Source organism: Diuraphis noxia, unplaced genomic scaffold, assembly GCF_037042655.1.
Source record: "Diuraphis noxia isolate RWA-SAM2 unplaced genomic scaffold, SU_Dnox_SAM2 contig0004, whole genome shotgun sequence".
Taxonomy (NCBI): Eukaryota; Metazoa; Arthropoda; class Insecta; order Hemiptera; family Aphididae; genus Diuraphis; species Diuraphis noxia.
Window position 1 is genome coordinate 44,845,695 of NW_028301714.1, and position 20,300 is coordinate 44,865,994.

General features: G+C 24.8%; 1 protein-coding gene across 7 annotated transcripts in view; it reads left to right on the forward strand.

Annotated features, from left to right (window-relative positions):
- Window positions 1–20,300, forward strand: part of Drip (aquaporin homolog protein drip) — a 36,050-nt gene that overhangs the window by 2,959 nt on the left and 12,791 nt on the right. For 4 of the 7 annotated variants that reach the window (XM_089225976.1, XM_089225977.1, XM_089225974.1 and 1 more), the window contains 3 exons: window positions 13,077–13,276; window positions 14,421–14,564; window positions 16,660–16,869. In XM_089225976.1, the coding sequence (XP_089082102.1) occupies window positions 13,077–13,276; window positions 14,421–14,564; window positions 16,660–16,869 (554 nt within the window). Of the gene's footprint in view, window positions 1–6,129; window positions 6,292–12,851; window positions 12,908–13,076; window positions 13,277–14,420; window positions 14,565–16,659; window positions 16,870–20,300 lie in introns of those variants that run through there. The other 3 variants (XM_089225978.1, XM_089225979.1, XM_089225980.1) reach the window with 3 other exon arrangements.

Consider the following 20,300-nt stretch of genomic DNA (forward strand, 5'->3'; position numbering starts at 1 on the left):
AATTTCATAGTCACTCATTTTTTTAATAAGCATTCAAAGTTTGAATTTTGACAACATACGTAAAAACATGAAAATTCACAAATTATTTTAAGCTAGAAATTCATAAAAAATTTTCTTTTTAAATCTAAGACTTGAAAATATAATACAAGATTCGTTATAAGTTCGTCTAGCTTTATCGAAAAAAAAAAAAAAATGTCTGCCAGACAGTAAAATGAAATTTTTATGAGTATCTTAAGAGATTTAATTTTTTAAAACATCGGATATCACTAAATTTCTCATTTAGTGATTTTCTTATTTTGTTATAACTCTAAAACAAATTATCACAGATAGGTACTTGAAATTCTACTGAATGTTTATATAAGCGTTTGCTATACTTGATAGAATTTTCAAAACATTTTTATGAGTTTTGAGCTGTTAACTGGCATTAATTAAGTAATTCAATTTTTCAACTTTTTAATTTTTTTTTTCTATTCATGTCAATAAAATTTTATTGGTTGGGTCAAAAAGCTTAAAAATTTAATGTAAGGCTTCCACCATATTTTTTCAATAGCAGTTGAAAAATATTACAAATACATTGGCACGATTTTATTTTATAAGCATTTAAAATTCAAATTTTGACTAAATACGTAAAAATTACGGCAATATTCAAATTACCTTAGATAGAAATTCATAAAAATTTTTCTTTTTAAATATAAGATTTGAAAGTTTAATTCAAGATTCCTTATAAGTTTTTCTACATTTATTAGATTATCAAATAACAGTAAACTTTAAAAAATATTAACTGATAGAGTGCGGTATGTATATGTATAGTGTAGTTACCTCCTATAAAAATACATAATATTATAATATACATAAATAACAAACCTACTCCGTAAATAACTTAAATGTTTTACTGATATCTTCTATAAAATATATTTGACAACAATAATGTAACAAATGCGTTTCTTAGCAATACTCAATATAATATAACATTACTATTGAGGCTTAGGACGCTAATATTTTCTGTTTTTCAAACAACAAATCAAATTTTATATTCGAAATTTCTTGAAGGTATAAAAAGTATTTAAAATTCTTCTTTATAGAAATTATGTAAATATTTATATTCTTATATTGCACAGAATATTTTTCTATTTGTATATTTTCAGTAACTAATGAAGAAGATTTTTAACGAACATTTTTAATTTACTTAAATAATTATTTTAAGTCATTTATTTAATCTGCATAAAATCTGATCTTTTAAATTTCAATTTTAAGAGCAATAACTAATAAGTTAGAAAAAAAAGCCCAAAAAAAATTAAATGTAATATAATATACATATATCTAGGTTCTATATGCCGTTCATAAAAACTATACTCACATTCAAATTTCGTACTCCAAATTTTTGAATTTAATCTAACACATTAAACAATGTTGTAAACAAACAGTGAAATTGCATTGAAATCTTTGGTCCTATACAAAAACTTTTATAGGAAATTAGGAAATATCCCAATATAACTACATATTCCTATTAATTTAACACAGTAAATTAAGTATTACAAAATATCAAAATAAATATTTTAATTAAAAATTATTAAATTAAAACTTATTGTTTCTGTATTTTCATAAATATAATAAATAATGATATCATAATTTATACCTACAATGCATTTTAAAGATACTCAAAGAAAAAATATGTAAGTATGACGTGAAACCACTGGATCCAAATTTAAAACGATTTAAACCGATATTATAATACACTGATATTAGACTCAACCTCTGCTAAAATAAAATGCAAATAAACTACTTGGTTTACTTATTATATTCAACGTATATCTATAATCTAACAAAGTGGGAAATAGATTTTACCAGATCACGTTTCGGGTTTTTGACGAATAGCCAAATCTTAATAAAATATTGTAGCCCATTGGTATTGAATACAAAATAACTAAACAATTTATTAGATAGAAACAAAAAATAAATATTTGTGTTTACATGCGAAATTCATGCCATAGGTGCCTGAGTCCCAATATTAAGTGAAAATATTTCTAAAAATTCAAGAAGCATGACTTAAGTGTGTTATTTCTATTGTTGATGAATAATTTTAAACGACTATTAAAATTATTTATAAAATATAGCAATATCCACTACGGAATCTTAAAACATACAACTTTACTATTAAGATATTTAGGGAACACTTTATCAAACTAATATATTTTATACGTATTTTTATGTTCTTATAATTTATAACTTTATATTTTTATTATACTTATTATATTTAAATGAAAACTAAACGTTAATTTAATTAAAATAATGGTTTTTTAATGAACTGTACAATTAAGATCTACGATATTTATTTTACTTAGTAAAAACTTAAAGTATATACTTATTTAGTAAGTATTAATGTAACAGACATGAAAACAAAAAAACAAATAATGTATATATATAGTATAACTATTTTAAAGGTTTTATAATAAAACAATTAGGTAATACACTATAATATGTTAACATAATGGTATATTAAAAATATATACCTTTCTAAATGTCTATATTACTCTATAATGCATGACTGCCGACTTCTACTCTTGATCTAGGTACTTCGAGCGTTTAAAGACCAGGAAACTTTTATCGTATAATGAATGTACTAGTGTTGTTGGTATATTTATATAATACAATTATTATTATTGCCTATTGACATATCAGTCAATTGCAACAGTAAATTATTTAGAACAATGATATGCCATCTACAATAAATTAGTTTTCTATTTACTTGTCGCGTCTTTTGTGAAGTCATGCAGGAGTTTTTGTGGTTCTGGTAAGTGGTAACCATACCTGCTAGTGCATTTCAATATATCACGCAATGAACAAGTTTAATCGAAAACACATATTTTGTTGATTGGTTCTGGCCTATTGGTGTAGCTTATATGAAATTAAAAAATGTCTTCAAATTATTTTTTAAATATTTAAAAAACCTACCTACCTTGGTAAATTATAATAATTACATCGTTTTAAAACAATGATATAAGGTATTTTAAAATTTTATTATTTTAATAACGCAGTTATGTATAAAAATGGAAGATATATCAAATTAGTTTTTTTATTATTATTGATCATAAGCCCGGAAAACATGACCATTAGCTGTTTGTATGGAGGAATGATTGGTTTAAAATACGTGTTGTAATGTGGCAAGAATTTGATGATAAAAACCCATCCGGGAGCTATCAACTTTGGCTGGTACGTACACTCAGAGAATTTCCGCAGTTGATCGTACGATCGCGCCACACAAAGTCACTTATAGTAGGTAGTTTATATTCGATAATATATATATATATGATATAATGTAATTTTTACCAAATGTATAAATAATACATATAATTAAAACATTTAATGTATAGAAGTAGCTTACTAGTTAAAGAGAAATCCATGGTTATACAGTAATCTCATTTACACATGATACATTTTGACACATCGTCTCACTAAATAACATCGAAATAATCTTGCCAATAATATATTTGATTTATTGACATAATAATTTAAAAAGAAATCAGACCAAGGTTTAACATCTCTAGATATATTTGGAATATTAGCAAAATCAAAAGAGTTAAAAAATGGAGTACACGAAGACTTTTTGTTAAAAACTTTGAGAATTGAAACGCTTATTGACATAAAGCAAAACCATATTTTCTTTTATTAGTCATCTATCTTGTATTATATTAAATTTATTACAGTAGATATTATTTTTAAACATTCATTAAGCACTTCATTTTTTTATTGAAAGATTTTCATGAACTGTATTTTTCTATGGCCACGCCCGTGCATAAGAGATGGAGATAACAAACGTTGGTGTAACGTCTTAAAAAAAAAAATGATATGAAGTTAGAATAATAATATGTAAGTAGATACATAAAACGTTTAAAAAAAATTAGTACATAATATACGTATATAACTGTTTGATTATCTATTAACAATCACAATCATAGTATATTCAAACTAAATAAACTACTTGAAGCTTATTATCAATCATTTTCAATTAATGTTAATTCGATTTTTTTAAAGTTCTTATTTTTGTTCAATGTATTTTAACTGTGTATTTGTAGAAAATTGGTAATACAATATTAATTATATGTTCATTCAATCATATTTAATACATAGAGTATTTAATGTATCTAGCAAACACATTTGTACATACATTATATCACTTTTAAATTTTAATAACATTTAAAATATTTTATATTCAACGGACGATGTTTTAGGACTTTGTATTTTTTTTGTATTTTTAATTGTTCTCATTGCAATGTAAATAATTACGAAAATTAACAATGATAAAAACTTTGATAATAACTTACCTAATTGGCTATTGTATCATAATCAATAATATACAATAACATATTTTTATGAATTATAAAAGATATATTTGAATTTTGATCTAATTAATTATTATTAAATGTCATCAACAAGACATATTCATCCCATTATTATTTATTTATTTTTCTCAAATAACCTAGCACACAATATGTGTATAATTAAGATATTATTGAAGATGTAAATAATGTAATTTCATTGTCCCCAATGGCCGATGTCGCCGAGGGCTTATTCTTAATAAAAAAAAAAAAAAAAAAAATTAAGATATTAAAATAAATATTATTATGCATATGAAAATAAATTGTAGCTTTTGGTGGTTGAATACTTGATAGTTATAATTTATAAATTTATCTATTGATGATATTAAAATAAATCCTCACTAAATTAATTTATAAGTTAAAGTAATCAAAAATAAATCATAATCAAAAATTAAGTAAATATTATATTAATATAATTTTTTCTTATACAGAGTGATTCATCAAACATACTCATCTTAAATTTTCATTCACAATGAATTTATTAAAATAATGATTTTCAGAATTTTTAATTATACTTGGGGACCATATTCTCAAAAACTTTTATTTATAGTTATTTATATGAATTGGAAGCACAATTCCTACAATAGTTTAACATTTTCAGATTAGTGAAACTTATCAAAAAGTATAATAATAAATGAATACCTGTTTCATTTTTGTAAATACGTTATTAAGGACTTGATACTTCGATCCTTGGTACGTACCTATATAATAAGAACACGGGAACTATACTCATTAAAAACATTATTACATTTCATTTGAAAAACAAAGTTAGCTTTTACACTCCTTATTAAATAGTATAAATCTGAGTATCTGAAAATAAAGAACATATATCTTCTGTGTACCTACTTAAATATTCCAGAAATCCTAAGTTGAATAAATTCATGGTTAAAAGTAAAATTGGAGTAAGCATGCTTGGTAAATCACTCTGTATACTAAAATAAAGTGTTTTTTATGTTTTTTAAGTACGCCTTATTTTTATATTTTTTCTTTTTGCGTGTATTAAATCAAAAACAATTAATTTTAATAATGTTTACATATTTTTTGATTATAATAAATCTTAATTGTATTTATATTTTGTGTGTATCGTTCTGTATAATTTATTGTTATATTATTGTACTATCGATACCTATATTTCTACAAGTTAAAGCAAACAAATATGACTTGTTATGTATGTTGCATCTAAAACTCTATACATAATATCTACTTTATTTGATTACTATGATTTGTTAAGTTCATAAGCATCCAACTTCCAGTGTTTTAAATTGTAATGATTTAGGTGTATTTAAAAAATTATTATAGTTAATAGAATAGCTATATTAAATTTAAATTTGAAAATAGTTGATTTAAATACCTACATAAACAGTGATATCAGTATAGTTTCTCAGGCTACTCTATTATAATATTATTATATACACATCAATAATGACAATGTAGTGTATAAACTCGTACATGCTACAGTAATAATCAAAGAGATGAGTAAGCATAAATAATTTCAGATAAGGGAAAATTATCTACCGAAATGTATCATGACATAATAATATTATAATATACCAATAATGATTGACCTCATACACAAAATATAATTGATAACAATTATTCTTAGTACCTAGTATTAATCATATTATGGTTTGGCCCAACTAAAATCCAAACTCCATGGGGAATAGGGATTTCCTTAATCAACTATGGTAATGAATTAATGGAGGGGATACATCATAGGGTTATCCCGCCTATTTTTAAGTAATATAATGATGTGACACCTGTTGCTGGCGCTGCTGAAGCATAAACATATTTTATAGTAATTCAGTGCGCGCGTTTTAGTCCAGCTATAATAGTGAAACACACGTCGTGCCGTAGTTAAATTTCAACGTATCATTAGCTTACAAACAAAACAGACTAATCATGCCTAGATCAAAAGGTAAGCTAAACACATTATTTTAATTTCATTTATTTATTTATTTATTTTAATTTTTCGTAGTATCAAGTTTGATTGAATATGCTATAGATTATTAAAAAAATAATATATATATAATTAATATATGATAAAGTTATACTTCTAGTATATAATTCAACATTTCTCAATTAATTGCATTTTTGTAATTAGATTGTCGATTTAAATTTTTTTGACTATAATTTATAATTAATCTTCATACAATTATGTAAAAATATATTTTAAACTTTTGTAAATCAATTACTGTTAATGTGTCATTTTTGGGCAGAAAACATTTTACAGAAAAAAAACTTGTCATTTTAATCTAATAATTTTTAATTATAAAACGTTTTTTTGGTTAACAATATAATTTTTCTTTATTGGTATATTTAATAGTTAAGACATAATACTAGTCTAAATTACTCTAAATTTTCGTGATTTTTTTATATAAATGAAAAACAAATAAAATATACCATTTTGTGTGTTAACTAAGGCATGCCTCTCAATATGTTTATTTCATTGTTTAAAAAAGTGAAAGATAAATATTAAATTCATAAGCTTAAAGTTTAAATAATAAATATGTAGTAATTAGGAATGAAAAATATATACATGTATCATAACTTTGAATTCCAATACCTCAAGATTTTATTTTATAAAAAAAACAATCATATTAAATGTGTTTTCGTTAACAATCTAACAGATTTAGTTAGATTACAAATACATTGTTTTAAGGATCATTTAATTACAATTTTTTTTTTATGTATTCTAATATTATTATTATAAATTCTAATACCATAGAACAAAAAGTCATAAAATTATGATACAATAACATAAAATATGTATTGTTCTAAGTTAGGTATATACTGTTCATTTTAATCTATTAATATATGTAAAACTAAATAATGTTTGAATTTTATTTTTATTATGCACTCAATTAGACAGAATAGATACATACTTAACTTCGTACAGCAGAATGCAAATTATACTTACTACAAAAATTTCATAAAAACCATATTTATGCTTAGATTTATTCGTGTTTGATAACTAAATGAGATATTGCTCTATTAATCATTTTGATACAACAAAAGTGATTACCAATGTGTCTGCTATCTACAATTAAAATATAAATAAACAAATACAATAAATAGATAACAAATTTATAATATTGAATATCTATATTAATATATCTATTATATTGTTAACAATATAATATATGAGGCTTGAAATAATTTTTATTTTATAAATTAGGTAGGTTAGGTACCTATAGACACCTATACCTATCATTTATTACTACTATGGTATAAATTTATGTTACCTACTTACAATTTATAATGAAAATATTGTATTGTGGATAACTATTTTTTACAAAATATTAGGCATATAAATATGTACTATTTCTGAGAAACTTTTATGCTTGTCCATTAGGACTATTCTTATGTTTCTCGACAGCTGAAAATTAACAGACCTTTTATTGTTCACGTTAAATGAATATTTCAACCTTCAAAAAATTTTGTAGAAACTAAAATTCATTTCACTCGTTGAAAGCACACAATCAACGATTGTAAACAATTAAATACATCTGTTTTGTATTTTTTCGTCTCCCGAATAATTATTTATCATTAAAAAACAAAACAAACCAAATTACACATACGCATAATAGTAGGTGCTACCTATAGATACTTTTCTATGCATATGTTACCTAATATATAGGTAAGTAGTATATAAAAAAAGGCATATTTTTGACCTAATTATACTCGTTTATAATAGGTTATAGTATTTTAATCAACTATATATCCATTTATGTTTAAGTATATTAACTACAATATTATTTCACTTTACCTAGATAATTATCATTAATACTTTTTGGAACAATGTATTGTATGAATTAAATTAATTAGTATCAACTAATTGTGCGAACAACCAACGGATGTTACGATAATGTAACGTCATAACGGAATATTACAATTTCGTTCTAAGAAAAAATAAAAATGATTTAAGTGCTTTAAAGATCTTATAAAAGAAAAAATGTATGAAATATGGATACTAAATTTACTTAAAGTTGATGTTATTAAGGTATTCTGTAAAGTAATGATAAAACTTTATTTAAAAATTATGTATTTATTTATCAGACATAATTAACAGATTTTTATTAGTTTAGTGTTTCTTGTTAGATAGATAACGTATTAATATATTTTATTATGTTTTTTGAATATCCTATGGTTATATTAAATTAAATAATGTCATTAATCTTTTTATTATTTTTTTTGTGCTCATAAATAATATAACTATTCAAAATCCAAACGATAGCATAAGATCAATATAATAACTTATAAATTCGCTATTTTTGCATATTATAGATATGTACATATTTTATTTAAATTTAAGACTAGAAACCTATTCTGTATTCTAGTGTTGTTACGCAACTATTTTGATGGGAAATATCAATTCAGATGTCTTGTTGTTTGTTTTAAGTATGCAAGAAATATAAGTTGTCAGAACCATTTTACTATTATACTATGCGATTATGCATTTACAATATATTATACTTACTAATGTGAATGTCGCTTTTAGTGATTTAAGATTTCATGATTTCATTTAACACGTTATCCTAATATATATCCGTGATAATCATTCCATGCTAAATATAAACTAGCCAACAAAAACGTAACGTTTAAAACATTATGGTCTAAACATAGCTTTCGTATAACCCTTTTTTTATTAGCATGTATTCATATACTCGTACATATACTATATCTTATTAAATTTGTTAGTTATATGAGTCATACGATAAATTATTCACTTTAATTTAAAACACATTTTATAAAATTCATATAAAAATAATGACATCAAAAAGAAAATACTTGTGTAATATAATATAAACACACTTTCAGGAGTTATTAAAATATTAAATTTGTTATTTGTTATTAAATGTGTAGGTAGTTCGTCATTAAAAAAAAAAAAAAAATATGATATAAATTTAAAGAAGCAGAATATACACTTGTCTTGATTCTGTGAAAATTATGATAAACAATAATGAAAAGAAGTATTTAAACATATTTTAAGTATTTTTAACAACGTTTTTCATCATAATATTTGAATTTGATGATTTATAATTATTTCTTTTAACATTATAGAGTTTATTGACAACCACCAAAAATATCCACCTGGTCACTTAAAAAATGAACCTATTTTTGTACTCATTTAATTAATTATTTCACTATATTAATTTTAATATTTTACTATCCCATAATTAGTTTCTCAATAATTTTTAATTTCATAAAACAAAAACATTATAGATAAAATACAAATGTAATAAAACAATTATAGTTGTATTTCGTACCTATGCGATTGTTGTATTAATGTGTACTTGAATAATCTTACATTTGTTTTTTCACACCTGGTACGTATGCATTTATATGACGCAGTAGTACGCACATAAACGATTCAATGATACAAAATAATATGTTCATAGCAAGTGTGTATAACAATAAGTTCAAATGGTTTGTTTTCAACAACTACAGAGCCCATTTAATCGAAAACCAAACTAGGTACCTACCTCATATCTAATTTATAAAGTTGTTCAATAAGTAATAACCATTTTATAATGCATAAGGTCACAGACTTCGATGTGTTATGTTCAATATTCAAATACATTTTACAGTTTTATCTACATTCAATTCGAATTAAGTATGCTATTAAACATATTAAACGTTTAAAAACAGAAATTTTCCAGCAAAATATATATTTTTATTTTTTATTAATAATTAATTTTAGCAATAAATTAAGTTAAATACCTATGATACCGTTAAAATGAAACCAAACATGATAATAATACATTAATTATAAAAAGATTAAAAAAAGATATCATTGTTTGTATTGTAGATATAATATAGGCTGTATAGTGTGTAACGGTTTTTTTAATTATTAATGATAGTTTCTTTGATTTAGTTAAATAAATCCTAAAATACATTATAAGTTTCACTAAGCTAAATTATTTTTATAATACTATTAGTATTATCATATAATACACGCGAGTGAATTATTTTGTTATAATCATTTAATTTTTGTCTTAGTCTTTAAAACCTAATTAATACATAAAAAATATGTCTACCTTTTGTATCCTGTATTCTAGTATATTTAAATATTTACGTATATACTTTAATTTTTGTAAACTAGAATCATTAAAATAGATTTCTATACATTCATTAACTTTATTTATTCAAAATCTTAAAAACTTAACTATTATTATGAAGTTGGTACTTTCATAAAGTTAAATTGAATTAGAGTGATATGAATTCCGTTATGATATAAGTATAATATTATAATAAACGTGAAGAATAATTTATTTATGGTTGGTACTTACTACTTTGTTAAATGAACTATATTCTAGGTATTAGGTACTCGTTAGTTTGTTGAAATAAACTAAATAAATACACTTTAGTTGGTGTACGTTACTACCTTAACCTACTTATTAAAATTTAAATGAAATATTTTTTTTGTTTGGTTATAGGAAGTTATATTTATTACTGTCAATTTTTTAACACTTAATATTGTAGAATATGGTTTTTATTATTCCCTTGTTAAAAAAAAAAATGGTAAATATATTTTTAATTTAATTTTTTGTTGTATAATAGTTGTGATTTTTATTAAATCTTTGTACTATTTTATCTTAATAAATCTATGTTTGATTATTATTTAAATTACCTATTTAACTTTGAATTTCGGAGTTATTTCAGTTAACTGAGTAGGTATACTATTTGAATTATAAAACATTCCTTGCAAGTGCAAATTAAAAGATTTAATATTCATTTTCACAATTTAGAATATATTATGACGTTATTCTTACGTTGGTCGTTGATATTTTAAACCTGGTATTATAAGGTAATTTTGATTATAATAAAATATTATTTGATGATGTATAATGGAAAAAATGATCAATATTAGTGTAAGTTAATTTAATTTAACTCTTCTATTGTACAATTTTTTGTTAGAATATGTATGTTTCTAACTTCTAAATTCTACTCATTTTTGAAATAACTTTCAAAATGTTTAATTAAGGAAGATACCAGACTAGTTAAAATTAAATTTTTTCTCATAAGAATTTGAAAAATTCAACATAATATGTAAATTTTATTTAAATTATCTTAATTTATTTTTAAATTTAACATTTACATTATAGGGTTAGGTTATAATTTAATGACATAATATAATAATTTATCTAAGTACCCTTGGTACCCATTGTAATATGTTCGTCTATTATATTATTATATAATTGTAAATTCTAAATTCTAATAATAATATGTTGTTTATATATTAGTATACAATTAAAGATTGATGAAGTTGATAATATTGTGTTTGCTAGGTGCCTATAGGTATACTCAGAGTTTCTCTCAAATTTATTGAAATTCAGACATAGCTTGTTTGGATGAGTAGGAAATAGTAATTACTTCGGCAATGTGTGAAGTATGATAGTGATTGTAATTGTGTTGCAGTTGAAACAAATTGTATTAGTTTCCTCGTTTTTGAAAGAGTTAAGCTAGTGTTCGAGATTGAGAAACTATATTTGTTTGGTTTTTATTGATGTTAGATACTTATTCACTCACACCTACAATTTTCAAATTTATTCACATTCTTTTATTATAGTATTGAAGTCATTATTAAGAATACCTTCTTAATTTAATTAGAAGTAATCAATGTATTAAAATTTACAAGGGATTAAATTCCTCGGTATTTTTTGTTATCTTTTGATTTGTGTGGTTATATAATGTTTGATTATACATGAAGTATTTAAAGCTATAGAAATACATTTACACAAATTAGATTAATTATACCATAATTGAAACTATAAATAACTTGACGTTTTAATATCCATCTTTAGTTATTCTAAGTGATGTGGTTAATAGAGTTTTTTCATTGACAATTATTGAAAAATTTGTTTTAATTGACAGATACGACTAAAACTTGTCATGGTAAAATTCATCATCATAAGTCATAACAATTTCATTATTTGATTAAAAATATACAACTTTAATAAATTATTGTATGTTAAATTTAACCTGTGTTTTTATGTATTGCAATAATAATGAATAGTTAAACTAATAAAACTAATCGTTTTTCTTATTTTAAGAAAATCATCAAAACATTATATCATTTTTTAATACCAGGTTTATACTTGGTATATTTTATTCATCTTTAAAATTAAATAAATTTTACTCAATGTACAGGTGGATAATTATTAATTTAGTTAGATAACATTTTTTTTTTAATTATAGAGTGCATATCATTTGTTTTTGGAGGTTTGTTAGGTAGTTATTAATACCTACCATATATATATATATATATATATATATTGTTAACTGGTTCAACCAAAAACTCATAGGTTAGGTCAAATAGTTATTTTTCATTCGGTATATAACGATTTGTGTACTTAAATGAAAATGAACGCAATCGCCTATTTGTTTTATTTGTATGTACCATGTTGGTATCACTGACTAATTACATTTTCTGTTTTAATTATTAAATTGATAATTGATATTCAATTTGCTTTTTTCACTGCTAGAGTTAACTACTAACTTATTTTCTATATACCATACTTTTCTTCAAAGTACTAGTTTGTAGCCATATACTTATTTTAAAACTGATTAATTTTCATATTATTTTTAATTTTTTGTATCTGTTATTATAAATTATATATAAACCGTGTTAAAAATTAAAAATAATATTAATAATTAGGTACCTATATATTTTCTGAAAACTGTTTAATTTTATTTTAGTTGTACATGGTATGATAGCAATGGACGACGTATCTGACAATAACAAAATATGGAGAATGCTGTTTGCCGAATTTTTGGGCACAGCAATTCTTTTGTTTCTTGGTTGTGGCAGCATTATGTGGCTGAACGGTGTAATTGACTCATCATCTATCATACAAATCTCTCTGACTTTTGGATTCACAATAGCGACACTTGTACAGGTAAATACAATAAATAATAAAATTGTAATATGATAATTTTATTAAAATTTAAATCAATCACGATGACAGTAATAATATATATTATGTAGTTCAATTATTACAGTTCAATGTTACGTACAAATTAGATTGTGCAAACAATGCCTATTCCGAAATATTTACACACGTGCAAAAACAAGTGTAAAGCTTTGGGGGACCAAAACAATATTTCTTAATATTTTTAACTTACCCACGGAAGTATATAAGTGTATAAAATCAAATTCAATTTAACGTTTTGGTTGATGACAGATTTTTTTTGTTTTGGTAAATACTTAAGTTTATTATTTAAGATAATAAATAAATTTAGAACTGTTTCTTTCCTAATAATACAGTATACTTAGTCTTGTGTCTAGACAAATATTAACTGATGTAAAATCAACCTGCTGGTTAAGTTACAAATCATAAAATATTCTGAAATTATTTTTTTTACGTTTCGAATTTTTTTATATGTTAACTAGTATCAACGTAAAATAAAAATACCTACATTGATTTTATTTGTTATGCTATATGATTGATTTATAAACGTTCCTTCTAATATTATTTGGTACATTTATTATTGCCTCAAAACTATATGTATACTAACTATATGTGTATCTACGGTTACGGTTTTAAGGGCAAACACATTTAAATTTAGGTACCTACTTTTTATAAAGTGTAATAATAATTGAAGGACACATGAACAAAGCAAATGGAATAAAAATTAAATGTTTATTTCTTCTCAATATATGATATACTTTATAATATCATAAACCTAAACACCTAATACACTTTTATAATATTATGATACGTGCATAATATTATACTGTAGTAGATTAAAATGTTATATTTATTTGTTCAGAATTAAAAACCATGCACTCATACTTTATTGATCTAATTGTACTTTTATATCTAATTTTTGATATTATAATACACAATATCAAAGTATGAATATGTATTATCTTTGTAAATGAGTGAAATAAGTGAATTTAAATTTATCCATACTAGGTTAGTTTATTTTATTTTATTAAAATTAAATTACGCGTTTGCTACCTATCTATTATATAGTTAATATATTATTATTTTTGTTTTATTCATAAGAAGTTGTTTTTACTAAAAAATTCTATTTTAGATATTTGGTCAGACCAGTGGATGTCACATCAACCCAGCAGTCACGGTTAGCTTTTTGGTAAGCGGCCAATGCTCATTCTTGAAATCTGCTCTGTACATAATTTCACAGTGTTTGGGGGCTATAGCTGGTGTCTACCTTCTAGAAGTGAGTGAACTTTTCTGTTTTTATAATATTAAAATTATTTATTACGTATGTAAATCATAATTTATAAAATAATCTTTAAAATACACATAAATTAAACATTCGTGGTATGTCAGACATAAAATATTTATTGAAATAAATATTGTGTTTCTTAAATAGAAACTTTGAGAAATATTTTTCCGTTTTATTATGATTGAGAGAGATAATTGTGAAAATATAAATTTAGGCCTGATTTTAAGGGGTGGACGGTGTAAATTGCCTATGTCAAAATAGAACTTATGGGGAGGTACTTTTGTATGAGTTTTTTTTATAATATAATGTGATGATAACTTACATTTTTTGTATATATATTATAACATAATCGATTTGTTGGTGTAAAAAAAGTTAAATGTATTTATAATTAGTTAGTCTAAAGTAGTGTGCATATTATGTATGAATGGTGCCATTATATTATTATGAATAGTTACTAGGGCAGAGAATTATATGTCCTAGCCCTAATAAGCTTTATTAAATTTTTTTATGTGTTTGCTGATTTAGTTTTCTCATAGTACCAAAATGTCCAAAATGTCCTGAACAAATTGAAAAAATTTATATTTTTTAAACTTTCGTCATAATATGAAAAATATTATTTAAAAAAAAAACATGTTCGCATATTTCTTTTACATCAAAGCCTTAAGTACTACCGATATTTCCTCAGTTTTTTTTTTTTTAACAAATCAGTACGGCCTGTACTTTAAATAGGTCTACCTTCCTGTATAACCCATGGCACATGTACAACATGTTTGCTCATATACATACAATCTTACACCATCATTATTTAGTTTGTATTTCATTAGACATCTAGGATTGTCATAAATTTTGGTTTGGCAGTTATTGGTTTGAATATAACATCCGAACGTCTCAATAAAGTGTTTCAGACAGCAAATTTCCCAAGATTTAAAATAAAATAAACGACCTTCAATAATTTATTAGTTATAATGCTAATATTTGAGCTTTTATAAACATTTACAGTAGCAAAATATACAAAAAAGTTATTCCTGGTTAAAGTAAAATAAAATGTATCAAACCCCCTTAAAAAAGTGGCAGTGTTTCATTAGTGCCGCGGGGTGTCAAAATTCTAAATGTGGCCCTGGGTATTAAACAATATTATTTTTAAACTCCGTTCCACTGTTATTTTCTAAACTATTGTTAATTTTTCATCACAGACATTTTGCTTACTTCAATGTTAACCTTCAACATATAAAAACTATTGCATTTTAACCTTAAACAATTTACGCCTTAATCAAGTAAAAACACAGGAAACATAATATACACGTACATTGTAAATACTAGGTATTATGTGTTTATCTTATAAGTACAAAGTTATTTCTAATTGTCTATCAATTGTTCTATGTCACCATTAAATTAATATTACATAATATCATAATTTTTCCCACAGTGTAATTAAGGCATACATTATAAATAAATACATATTATTATAAATATTTAGTATGATTATATGATGTTTATCATCGAATCAAAGATAATTTTTTTTCTTTTTATGTAAAAATAAAAGGTACTTATAATTTTCAGAAAATAAATGTACCACTTTTCCATAAAAATTTGCGTCTATAATGTTGGTGTATTATATACCATTTCAATGATTCTAACCTATCAGGTTATAATAATTATTGTGTTATTAATTTAATTTTTAATAACACTGTATTTATACAAAAAAATAAAAAACACTAAGCACATAAAAATTATTAACTATTGGCTATAGCTACATTACATTTTATTCTGATATTTCATGAGAAACGTTCTTGGCTTTAGCATGCATATAATATAAAAAATACAATTTGTTCATGATTTTAAGGGATTCAATTTAAAGTTATATTAATAAAACATTATAATGTAAACAGTTTTCATCCTGAATATTTAAATTAACACTTGTATAGTTGTACAAGATAATCCATTATTCAAAGTAATATGAATTTTTCCCATCGCTACAGTAATAAAATGTCGTATTTACTCTAACTTTAGAAATATAATAAATTATTATACGATTTCTGATTTGGTTATAAATTAATATATTTCATTTTCATTTATTATCTATTAGTTTGTCACTCCAGACGCAGTAACTAAAGGTTTAGGCAAAACAGCCGTAAACACACTGCTTCAACCGGGACAAGGATTCGTCGTAGAAGCATTCATTACCTTTATTCTTGTCTTGGTTATTCACTCGGTCTGCGATGAAGCCAACCGAAGCAACATAGTTACGCCGTCCATTTCCATAGGTTTGGCCATTGCTGCTGCCCATCTAGCAGCGGTAAGTAATGCACAGATAATTTTAGTTCATAAATACATTTCTCAGTAGTTCATAAGATCGTTTCGGTGTGCCAAATAGTTTTGAGATATATTATTCTTGATCTAAATTTTTATTTTCATTTAATCCTTGACGATAATTGTCATATGATAGACACTTAATTAACTTTTAACAAATATAAATATACGAAAATAAACGACCAAGGGATATTTAATAGGTTGAGACGGTTGAGCAGATAGGTATCAACAATGAATTTAACTGTAGAGGAGATAGAGTTTAAGTCTTGAAAGCCTGATTAATCAATACGGCCAGTGATTCTGGAAGTTCAAAGTTTTTTCTTGACCCTATGATTTTTATTTTATTTGGTGAATTTTAGTTATTTATTATTTATATTTATTATTATTTTTTAAATATAACAACAATAAGGTTACGTCAAATAAATACACAGAAACTAAAATTAATTATTAGTTTTGAAATATTTATAGAAAGAAAACAAGGAAGAACTGTATTTTGGCATTGTTTCAAATCCATTCTTTAAATTAAAAACTTATTCACAAGTATAATATCCTTCAACTTTATTTCCATGATACCTACCTGCAGGACAAATAGCTTGTTATATTTCGCAAGTAGAGTTTTCGTATCTAGTGTTATGCAGTGACAGATTAAATTAAAAAAAAAAAGAAAGAATAATACTAATATAAGTCATTATGCCTATAACGGAATGACTTTAACAAAGCATATAACTATAACAAAAGACATTCGCTCTTATAACCTCAAACTCACAAGGATAATTATATTGTAAGACAGGTTGTGTCGACAGTTGACTTTGCTTTTGTTTTTGATCTTTTTTAATTAAACGCCTTCACAAACAATTACTTAACCACGGGGGTCTTGTGATTCATTAGTTTGTCGAACTTACATTTCTTTTCCGTGTAATTGATAGTTAAAATAATAATAAAATTTTGAAAAAAAAGTAACACTTGCGTAAATTTTTCGATTTTTTTTTTTTGTAAATAAATCGTCAAGTATATTACCTATACGGTTGCACTTTTAATTAATTACCGAAAAATAAATTTGAATGTAAAACAAATGAACACTTTGAACGTACATAAACAACGGTTATTGAAACTACGTGACTAAAAACATCTAAGATATCTCTTGATCCAGTAAGTTTAAGAAAATAGTAATTAGGTAGTAAATATGCTTACAGCTGATTATAATCATTTTACTCGTTTCCAATAAATGTTCGTGTTTGGCAACGATTATCGTGTCTAGTGTATAATAATTTCATCTTTTTATTACAATATTCCACGAGTATATAATTTAAATATCAGTTTCCACTAAATGTGCAATATAAGTACCTATATAATGTAATTGATACGTCGTGTGTTAAGTATTACTTCATGTATTACTGATACAATAATTGTGTTGGCATAAAATACGTGCTAGGCGCCAGTGCTCGCGCTATTATTGATGTTGTGTACTCGTGTCACATGGTGATTTTTTTTTGTTAAATAACCATTAATGTAATATATCGGATTAATTCGTAACGAAACAGTGAGACAGTCAATAGCGCGTGTCAAAGTGATGGTCGTTTAAAAATAGATTTGCTATATCATATTAAATTGGTGTAATTAACGTCGTAAACGTGATTAATTCCCGCACTTGTTTGGAATCGAATAATCTCGATGGGTACACCCAAGACAAGTTTTACGACGATGAAAACAATAAACACGCATACGGCGATTTATCTGTATAGTATTATTATTTGTAGGCATGCACTTCCAAAGTCCAAATATACAATCGATAATTATAATATGATTGGCCACCGTGGATTTAACGACGGTCATAATTGCGTTGGCTTAAGATCGCTTATTACATATAATATTATTTGTATGCATGTCTTTTATAACGACCATTGTAGTATTTGGTCTTATAGGCACCGAATCTTCAATATATTATTATTTTTGAATTGGCACGCCTACGTTCATCGACTAAATAGCAGCCAAAATGTGCGAGTAACAGTTCCCATTAGCAAACGGTATATTCTTGTCTTTCGTGACCACGTTAGGGCCCCCACAACCTTCCATGGCGTAGGATTTTTTTTTGTACAGCTATATAAATAACTATTTAGGCAGGTACGTGTTGTTAAGTTTTCTCACGATTCATTTAATGCTGACGTCGGATGCTCCCAGAAAAACGGTCACGGCTTTGACACGAAATGATCTGTACCAAGTGCTGAGACTGACGCGTTACGCGTGTTGACGTCATAGAATAATAGCATAATAATAATATTATAATACACATTATTATCGTTAAACTGTGTTGTTTTGTTTATTTACTCTCTCGTAGTTTCGTCCGATTTGTTCTGCGGAGTGAAAAAAAAAGTGAAACAATAGGACAACGAGGTCGATAATAATATATTATGAATAGCTTCGGCTTCGTAGCGCATGCGGTGCCGCCATACAGAGAGAGGCTCCGAGGAAATGACGATTTTATGTAACGTACGACTCATCGTGTGTGTATATGCTACTGTGAAGGACATGTCGGAATGCATAATAATATAATAATCGCATCGGATGAGCCAGGCAACCTTTTTTTATTTTACTATAGTATCGTACCTACGATTTCACAGTCATAATCGTGAAAACTTAACCATGATCCTCGTCAAAATTAAACTGAGAATGTTGTTATCAATTGTATGTCATCGTAAAACAAAGCACTACAGTTTGTTTTTAAAACAATTTAAATTTTATGGATATAATATAATCTTATTAGTTATTATACTGTCAAAAGCTCGACAATACCTACGTATCTACCGTGAATGTGTAAACACGCGAGTATACCAGTCCCGCACTACGGTGGTACTTAATAATAATAATAATAACGAAAAAACACATAACCGTTGTAGACTTGTACTCTGTAGTGCAATATTTTCCGATTGCGGTTAGTTGTAATACCTATACTCTATAGAATATATAGGTACGCGTGGTGTGGTGCCAATTATTAGACATACACATAGGAACGTACCATGCCTAACTGTGTCAAATTTTCGTCATATATAATATTTTATAGGACAGTATTATAATGGTGACAGGTGACGTCGAAAAGGTGACAGATAGAGCAAAGATTAACATTGTTACAGCAATAAGGCCAATATTATTAATACGATTGTGGTGTATCATAGTATAGTTTTGAAAATGCGGTTTGACACGATTTTTTCTAACTCAAACATGCTGGATGAAAATAAGTTTTATGGAGAGTATTCGTCGACCGTTTAGGTAGCTATATTATGAACTACCTATACAAAATTATTCATCATATAATAATAATAGATTCTTGCTGATTTATGAACATCTTATTATTATAGTGGTGTTGACAGTTGACAGACAAACAGAAAATTACAGTTAGTCAGTCAGATTTCTTCATAACAT